Source organism: Cibotium barometz, chromosome 12 (genome assembly GCF_041138505.1).
Source record: "Cibotium barometz isolate CiBa-2024 chromosome 12, ASM4113850v1, whole genome shotgun sequence".
In the NCBI taxonomy this organism is placed as follows: domain Eukaryota; kingdom Viridiplantae; phylum Streptophyta; class Polypodiopsida; order Cyatheales; family Cibotiaceae; genus Cibotium; species Cibotium barometz.
The window spans coordinates 34,043,502-34,053,207 of NC_141057.1; the positions used below are offsets into that span (position 1 = coordinate 34,043,502).

The following is a 9,706-nucleotide window of genomic DNA, read 5'->3' on the forward strand; positions in this document are numbered from 1 at the left end:
GCACTGTCCTGCACATGAAACAGTGCCAGTCCGCGCTGTGAGTCTCCCTCTAGAATGATGTCAGTTGTTTTGTATGTTTGGTCTGCCACCAGATATCAGACAGCTGTGTAGATGTAGGTAGGCAACAGATCTGGACACAGGGAAGGCTTTGGGCCACCCAAAAATGGGGCCAAGCAGCCCCAGGACATGCCCACCAGCCCAAGGAAGGGCTGGGCAGGCTGTCGGCCACCCCAAGAGGGCTTGGCCAAGCAGCCGACTGGCTCTTGGGCCAGCCCAGCCAGTTGGCCAGCCCTTAGGGCAGCCTGGACTGCAGGCGGCCAGTGCCCAGGCGCTGCCCAGCAGCCTGCGCTGGACTGGACAGCAGCCCACAGAGGCAGCCAAGGCAGTCCAGTGTGAAACGTGGCACTTTCAGCAGTTAATAGTATTAAAACCAGTCGTGGAGGTACAGTAAACCAGCCGACTACCCCTAATGAGAAGTATAAATAGTGGAGGCCATAATCCCAATGATTCATCTCATTTCTTCACCAAGTGCTCAAGCATAAGAGGCTAGACAAAGCCAAGAGAGTGCTTAGCAAAGGGGTGAAGGATTCAGGTCAAGGGCAGGGTATTCCCAGCCAAGAAAAGGTCCAAGATTGCTGTATTTTCTTTCAGTTTTCACATCATTCTAATAAAGCAAATACACCATCCGTGGTGGGGGCCCTATAGAGGGTGATTGGGACCCAATACTGTGTCCTCTCCATCTCTCCCTCTCTCTCTCTATTTTCTGCACTTCTCCTTTCAAGTGTTGTGCGTTAATTTCCGTCGCGAAAAGAGTGCTGAATTCTGAGTTTTGAAGTTACCGATCTTTCTCCGAAGCTTCCGCATATTATATCAATTCACACCGGTAATATATGGGAATAAACAGGTTCAACACAACCTTGCGACAGTCATCCTAGCAAGTCGGAGGTGGCGCCTAAGGCGGTCTTCCCACCAGAAGAAAAGAGGGTGGCACCTATCAAATCTCATTGCACCAAATCGAGTTGAAAAACATCTCAACCACCTGCTGCCACCAACATGGCAACCATCTCCACGTCCAATTGGTGACAATTTCTCCATCCATCTTCTTGTTGAGCTTGGAGACAATAGAAGCTTCAATAACCGAGCTCATTCCTCACAAGGCATGGAGAAAGAACTCGGCAAACCAGTAGCCCCCCACTGCATCAAGCCGGTGAAGGCGAGCGGGAATTGTCCAAAGAATCCAATGGAGAGGGACTCCACAAAGGAGACCGTCGGTGACACGAACGATGTCTCTCCTACTACCAACTATGCGCAGGTGTAGAAGGACTATTGCTAGACTCAGAGCAAAGCTCGTCCCGTGGATCCTTTTGTGCATCCAAAGGAGTGAAAAACCCTTCTCTAGAAAGTTTTGCCACTTCGTTCTCGGAATCGCCATGAACCTACTAAAAAGCATTAGCCTCGATAAACTCCAAATCTGAAACACTAGGCACTCAGGGTGTACGTTCCACTCTATCCAAACGGGAGGACACATCTGCTAAAATTCCTCCATAGACGCCTTCATGCTAAGAAGAAAATCAGTGATCTATGAATCCATGATGAGTACCTCGAAACCATGGATAAAGAATGATGGCAAGGGTTGCAACCTTTCACACAGAGAAGGGTATGTGCGATATCTGAGAATGATGGCAAGGGTTGCAACCTTTCACACTTGTGCGGTATTGGAGGCACCTATAGGAGACACCAAAAGGAACCCAAATAATAACTTTTCCCAAACCTAGACTTGTGCACTCCTAGAACCTAGGGCTCTACCCTTCCAAGCAATCAACGCACATGGGTGACAGAAAAGAAAAAAAAAATTGCAAGTTCACTGTGCTCTAATACCAGCTATAGAACACTTGTGCCTATGTGCTAGGGTTTTGAGAGAGAGAAAAGAGTGAAGTGGAATCACACATACAACACACACAAGAGTCCTAAACTACTGATCTCTATTATGTATGAGAAAGAAATGTTACAACTGCACTTCAAGTACAAAAGATGAAGAAGTCACTTCTCAGCCCAAGCACTTCTGAAGATCTCCTGGCTAGCCCATGCTCTAAGAGAAACACCTTGTAGAAAGACTAGCGTTGAGAAATGCATATGATTTTGGTGATTTTCTAGCACACGTATATATATATGCATGTGAGGTGCTGGTCAGCCACATCAGATGGTGTCCGCCTGTGGAGAGGACTGCTCACGACCTGTTTCCAACCTGACAGCTGTCCACTAGCCGACTGCCATGTGGCACAAGCGCCTATGATGCATTCTGCTGGACTACCTGATAACTATATGGTCCATGCTTGGGGTTTGTTCCCCGATTACTTGTAGGTGTCAAGACTCTAGACTCTGTAGAAATTTCCCATTAATTTTTGAATCTTTCTTTTGAAAACTATCAAATGGAGCTCAAAAAATTGTTTGGAAAATTCCACAAATGATTCCTGATTCAAGGTAAATGTTCTTTAATCGCCCTTCTTGCTCAGCCCAGAATAGGCTTTGGCCTTTGTGGTCCTTTTTAGATGCTGGGGAGAATAGTGGCTTGGGGTGAGCTGCTCAGCCAAGCCTCCCAACTAGATCTTAAACCTTTGATGAAAGGGCCTAATCAACAAGAAGATCTTGACCTTATGATAAGAATGGGGTTTTCTAAGCAAAAGCACGAGCACTAATTAGATTCCCAAAATGACCCATATTTCTTTTCATGAATGAAATGAAGGTTGTGGTTGTTGTGCCCTTAATGAAAACAATAATTTAGAGATAAAAGCATCACCTTGCATACTTCAAGGAATAAAAGCTTGTCCTAAGAGGATAGAAGGATTGTAGTGAAAGTGACAGCAATATAATAATACCATTGATGGAAACTGTTCTCAAGAAAAGATGTTGAGAATTATCAGTAAGACGGGGATAAATTTATATGGAAATGCATGATGTATTTAAACATTAGAAAAGTTATTAATGGGTGTGTTTCTTACATTTCGATCAAGAAGAATCAAGGTATTAATTTCTGCAATTCCCGCCTGGAAATAAAGATCATGAAAGCATGACCAAGTTAAAACCACCTGTAGACAGCCCTACACATCAACTCTTGGTCACAAACTCCCTCACCCCATAGGTTGTTCCTGGGTGCTCCTGCTGCATGCGATTTAATATGTCGGCAACCTGCGCACCCGCTTTGCCCTTGACTTTCACATTCGGGATGATTCCGAAAGAGAGCTGCAATACAAAAACATACAAATTATTCTCTTGCGATAACCTACGCTCTCTTGGTTAGACCTTTACAAGCCCACCATTTAGAAAACATCTCAGGCATGGACTTTGCTACTTAGATTTTGATATTTTGAGCAATAAAGAGTAGAGAACTAGAGAGCATAAACACCTGTAAGTTGGATATAGCTCGAGCGATGTACCACAGTGCGCTTGTGTCTCCCTCCACTTGACACTCCTAATATATCACAAATGCAGGATTGTCTCCTTGTAGTTAGCATAAATGATTAAGATGTGAAGGTGGTTGATGACCATATGTTGCCACTAATGAACCTTACTTTATAGGCTGCATCAAGCTCCAAGGAAAGCACATCTTCATCAAATGGAATAAAGTGTAAAGGAAATTCGCCAATGCTTACAAATTCGGAAACTCCTTTCTCCTCCAGGACCTAAAGCATGCATAAGGTGAGCATAGAAAACAGTAATAGCACTTATCAGCCAACACATAGCATTCATACCAAACTAAATGTAATGCAAGTATTACCTCCACACAAGCAATGCCTTATTTAAAATACACTAAGAAAGTTTGTAATGATGCTTTGCCAGCTCAAAATTAAAGAGCTTTTGCAACACAAAGCTACACGTGTGTATGTCTTTTTTTCCAAGCAAAGATCCTTTTATCATTCAAAAGTAAATGCCCCGTGAAGCAGAGGCAAAAGCAGTGCAAAAAACCCCGAGAGGCATACAAAAACAAATGAAAAGGGGTCTTACTCCCCTGCTGGCTGCTCTCAGAGGGAGGTCACAATGGTGGAGGGGGTGGAAAAAGCCATATTGGGAGCTGTAGTGCCAGATCAGTCCGTCACCCCCTCCAGTGTGAGGAAGGGACCTGGGCTCCATATGGGCATGAAGGCTGAGTCATCTGCTCGGAGTCACCTATGAGGTACTTTCATCGTCCTTGCAAGGTGTGAATGATGTCTGGCTAGAGATGTGGATCGTCTCTGTGGGAGGTGTGGCAGAGCCCTCTCTGCATCTAGCCCGCCAGATAAGCCAAGCGACATTGTAGAGCCGCAACACCTCCACAGCCCAAGCCATCGCATGCCATGTAATGAAGTGGAGAGTGCTGGGATAAGATGTGCAGAGCCTAAGAATCCTCCACCAAAACTGCTAGGCCTTTGGGCAATCCCAGAGACAATGTCATTGGGGCGCTGCATCAGCTGAACAGAAATGGACATCCTGCCATGGCCAACCACATGCCAACTACGAGGCTGCAATGTGCCAGCAGCCATCAGCAAAGAGTTATCTTCCTGCATCAGCTGAACACAAACGGATGTCCTGCCATGGCAAACCATGGCCAACCACATGCCAACTGCGAGGCTACAAGCAGCCATCGGCAAATAGCTATCTTCCTGTTAGGGTTTGTAGGGCTTTGAAGCTTGTTGCAGGTAGCTACCACACACACACACACAGGTAGAGCAGAACTTGACGAGTACACAGAGATGGTGAGTTGGCGGTGGACCAACACAGCATGCAGGTGACCACTGGCCAGGTGGGTCACGGGTGGGCAGCCCTACGGAGCTACTGTTTATGGGCCTACCGTAAGTCTACATTAATACATCATCTTCCTACCATTGATAAAACATAGACTACTTACATATACAAAGGAAAAATAAACCTACCTTCTCGCAAACAACAGTCCGTCGAGGCATGAAATAGATGGAGTATTGCTTCTGTATTCTCTGTTCTTTATCATGCCTGATTTGTTCTGCGATCACCTTCATCAAACTGATGCGGGGCCGGACAAAGTACAAAACATTTGCACAATCAGACTGCACTGGATCTGCTGAGAGATGAAAAAGGTTCTCCACACCATGGTCCTGCACAAAAAAAAAAAACACAATCCCAGCATGACAAATGTATAGCTATATGTGGTCTGTGGGCTCAACTATGGCATTAAAAGACTCATGTAATCTGTCTCTACATACATGCATACAAACATGATACTACAGCCATTCCATCTCCTCTCTCTCTCTCTCTACATACATGCATACATTCGTACACCCATATGCATAAAAATATACATGCATAAACACATGAAAACATATTATTATAAGATACATTTATACATAAATTAGCCAGCCACAAAGATCTACATTGCAACAGGAAAAAAAGTAGACGGTGCACCTTTAGTAGGGAGGTTTGTGCGATCAAGGCGAGGGGACCGCTCAGTTTCGGATCTAGGTACAAAACCTTCTTGCCATACATCTGTGCAAAAGCGGGGAAATAACTTTTTTTGAAAGAAACAAAAATCATGAGAAAACATTCAAGAATCTGCAAAATTCTGATTTAGATGTAGCTTACAGAGTCTAGGGCTCGCACGAGCTCCTTCTGAGCTTTGTCTCTTCAAAATTGCCGAACAGAAAGGAAAAAAACAAACAAACAAAAGCAAAAGTGGGCGTTAGAGAACTGAAAGGCCCTTGCAAAACGCTAACTGCTGATCAACAAAAGAAGAAGAATCCTGAGAGAAACCTTAATGCAGAGAGGTTTATGGGAGCATTGTCCAGGTTTGGCAATTGCGCCATATCCAACACCACCAGCTCTCGTCGTGTTTGCTAACAACAATAATCTCCTTACAAAGGCAGCAAGTCCACCTCGGCTTCCAAAATCAAAGGTTCGAGAAAAATACACACGTAGCGTGAGGAGAGGGATCAAAAAAGACAACCCCCTCTAAGGAGGGGTCAAAAGAATAAACTTTCCATTCCCTTAATTAAAAAATGCCTCCCCTTAGGCTACCCCAAGTGAACTTTATCTAAAGAAAATCTCTCTTTATATGGCAAGTAAACCTTTGGTGGTGATGCCTAAATGAAAAAGGCCAGCAGCATGGCAACATTGAACATGTTGCTTCAATACATTGAAAGCGAGAACGAGAAGGGAGTTGGAAGAAGGGGGGCTCACTAAAGGCCCTATGCTCGCCTTTGCTCGTGGTGTTGCACCTAAGCAAAGACGTTACATGTGAGCAAGAGGAAGATGGGAGTTCGTTATTGTTTAAAGAAGAGGGGTTCAATAAAGGGGCATGAGAGGAAGCCATGTTGGCCTCTGCTCGGGCGTTGCACCTAAGACAAGGCATTGCATTTGAGAAAGAGGGAGAAGGGAGGTCTTTATTGTTTGAAGAAGGGGGGGCTTAGTAAAGGGGCCTAAGAGAAGGCCATGTTGGCCTCTACTCGGCATTGCACCTAAGCAAAGGTCATGCTTTCTACTCGACATCATGTAATATATACGGAAGCCTAAGTGAAAGGCCTCTTCTTTGCCGCTGCATCAGGGCCATACTGACAAAGGAGAGAGATGGCCATGTTGGCCTCTACTCGGCGTTGCACCTAAGCAAAGGTCATGCTTTCTACTTGACATCATGCAATATATACAGAAGCCTAAGTGAAAGGCCTCTTCTTTGCCGTGCATGAGGGCCATACTGACAAAGGAGAGAGATGACATACGTAGATGACATACGCGCTATAAGAGCGCTATAAGAGGAGGGGAGCACTTGCCAGTTAGCATGACATGGGGTCATGTAAGGGTGAGCTTAGTATGATGGTTTTAATTAATTGGGCTTGTAGGGCACAATTAAATCAAACATATAAAGCTCATGTGAATAAGTGAACATGCATACAACATATAAAGTTCCTGCGTGTGAAAAGAAAGAACTTTCTTTTTCAATCTCTCTCTCTCTCTCTCTCTCTCTCTCTCTCTCTCTCTCTCTCTCTCTCTCTCTCTCTCTCCTTTTATGTTTTGATTAAGAGGCTTTAGGATGTGATGTTTTTCCACAAACCATTAGTGTCACACCGCATTATTCTTGTAGATTTTGTAGTAGCACCGCTAATGGGGGGGGATGCATTTTTCGAGATAGTGCCTTGCATACATCACCTCCACACCTTGGATACACGAACTATTGAGGATTGCATTAGAATCATTCTAACAATTTGGTAGGGTCACAATAGTGTAATCAAGGGGTCTAAACTACACTCATTGCATGGAGTACACAGAAAGTACACAGATGTGGTGCTCATCATAAAGAGTATCAACCCAGACATGGAAAGACTACCATGAATCAACCATGCTGCTTATCATAGACAGTAGCCACCTAAACATGGAAAGATTGCCATGAATCAAGAATAGAAGCATGAGCTCCAAGAAAAGTAAATGTCAAATGATCCAAAAGTCACGAGGTAATAAAATAGGTACAATAGCCTAGACCAAGGTCACTTATATAGTGCCTAGCTATTTCATACTAGCTAATAATATACCCATGCCCAAAAGGACCCAAGGTTCATGTGCCTAGGCCCAAACCCATATGTGCATATAAAATTGCTTCATTACAAACCATTCCCTCCTACAATGATTTTGTCCTTGAGATCGAAGGGTGGTTATGCACAAACAAAACATATACAATAATAGGCAAAGCTAAAATCGACCATAACTAGGTGTCGATGTCAGAGCAAATGGATGCCAAAAACACAAGTCATATGATGTTGAAACCAAAGTTGCATGACCCTCGGAATCACATGAAATTGAGTTACATGACCCCATAGATCAAACAAAAAGGAAAGTGGTATGCCATCAAAGACAAGGCTAAGGATACGACTGCTTGGATCAAAAGGAAATCCAAGATCCAAAGTAATGGCTCTCCAACTGCCTAGATCAAATGGAAAGTGTAGAGAACCAATATCGATAATGAGGCTAACTATGCTTTTGCCTAGATTAAAAGAAAATCTGAGACATGCGAACTCCAAGATAATGGCTTTAACAATTTGGATCAAATGAAAAGGATAAGGAACCATCAAATGAAAAGGATAAGGAACCATCAATAAAAAAGTTAGTTGTGTATCCTCTAGGATCAAATGGATAGGCATGGTACACATCACGAACTCCTAAAGCCGATGGAATAGCAACTCCTGAGTCGAAAGGAAAGCTCGAATCCAAGGGAAAGCTCACTAGTGCATGCTTGTGACTGTAGTGCAAATCCAAAATCCAAAGTATTTATCAAGAAAGGTCAAAACCATTGATCAGAATATTGAGAGATCCCGACTCAAAAGAATCACCATGTAGGCGAAGACTAGAGTGTATCACAAGTGCATCTTAATGTCATGCCACATAATCATCTACCATACATCTCAAATGGCACATGATCCACCCAAAAATGAATGTCTTGGCTCCAAAGAAAATAGGATCATGTCAACAATCATGGAAGCCAAAGGAACACATCTCATGGTTGGCATCATGCAAGAACAAATGTGTGTATAGGCATGATCCATAACATGCACATTTTCCTCATGTACAATTCCCTCTATATGTGTGTGATCCTCCAAGGCAAACATACAATTAATAGGATCACCATAAGCATCATTATCACTAACAATGTATCCACATGTGAGAGAAGTGGAATCACCCACGAAATCACTAACCATGGAGTCCCCTAGGGCACTAAAGTCATCCTCATAAGTATGGCCTATCTCTATCAATAATGGATTTTAAAAAAATGTCTAAGTCAAATGCAAAACTCTCTAGATGCCATATATATAATCCTACCTCCCTACTACGAGGTCTCACCATAGTAAAGTTGTCACTACCGTCATGCTCAATGCCTGATTGCTCAAATATATGCACTATACCCACAACACAAATGCTACCAGATAAGCTATGAGAGCTAGTAGTAGTGATATCATTAATATCCCCACATGCAAAAATCTTAGAAGAATAGCCTTGCACATCTAATGTAAGAAACTCAAGCCTATGCTCATAGGTATCCCATGACTCCCCATCATGCAAAGTATCACTAACCTCGTGAGTACTAATGGATGTAATGGATGCATCACTAATTGAATGCTAGTCCACATGATCATCAAATACATCCCTATGATCCCCAAAAAGGTAGGTAGGTAATGCTCTATGTGATCCTTGCCCTTGAGATTATACCCACATGATCTAGCTCACACACATCACTATCACATACATCATCATGTGCATGTGTCCATGTCATCATGTGCATATGTATCACTATAATCATGTGCACATGTGTGTGATATATCATCATGTGTATAAGTATACAATGCATTATTGTCATCATCTAGATCCTTATCGATGTAGTCTACACCATCAAAAACATAATCATGGTGGCTCGAGTACATGACACTTGTATAAGTCACCAACATAAGAGTTGTCCCATGCGAACAATGTTGAACCATATGTGTTAAGGTAACCAAGAAATGAGTCGATGAAGTCGCCTTGTGCGGACTATCTGGCACATATATCCACCTCATTGAAAGAATTTTCCACATGTGAAAGTCGTAGAAGAATGGCCTCACACATCTAACATAAGAAACTCAAACCTATTCTAATAGGTATCCCGTGACTCCCCATGAGAAGTATCACTAACCTCTTGAGTACTAATGGATGTAATGGATGCATTACTAATCGAATGTTGGTC

General features: G+C 43.2%; 1 protein-coding gene across 3 annotated transcripts in view; it reads right to left on the reverse strand.

The window, feature by feature from the left end:
• ATVPS33 (Sec1/munc18-like (SM) proteins superfamily) overlaps window positions 1-5,980 on the reverse strand; it is a 47,196-nt gene extending 41,216 nt beyond the window's left edge. The window contains exons 1-8 of one of the 3 annotated variants that reach the window (XM_086806386.1): window positions 5,758-5,980; window positions 5,590-5,629; window positions 5,413-5,493; window positions 4,908-5,105; window positions 3,570-3,680; window positions 3,404-3,469; window positions 3,133-3,240; window positions 3,000-3,044 (exon numbers count right to left, since the gene is read on the reverse strand). In XM_086806386.1, coding sequence (XP_086662512.1) covers window positions 3,000-3,044; window positions 3,133-3,240; window positions 3,404-3,469; window positions 3,570-3,680; window positions 4,908-5,105; window positions 5,413-5,493; window positions 5,590-5,629; window positions 5,758-5,810 — 702 coding nt within the window. In that variant the 5' untranslated portion in view covers window positions 5,811-5,980. The remainder of the gene's footprint in view (window positions 1-2,999; window positions 3,045-3,132; window positions 3,241-3,403; window positions 3,470-3,569; window positions 3,681-4,907; window positions 5,106-5,412; window positions 5,494-5,589; window positions 5,630-5,757) is intronic. The other 2 variants (XM_086806385.1, XM_086806387.1) reach the window with 2 other exon arrangements.
• Between the last annotated feature and the right edge of the window lie 3,726 nt (window positions 5,981-9,706).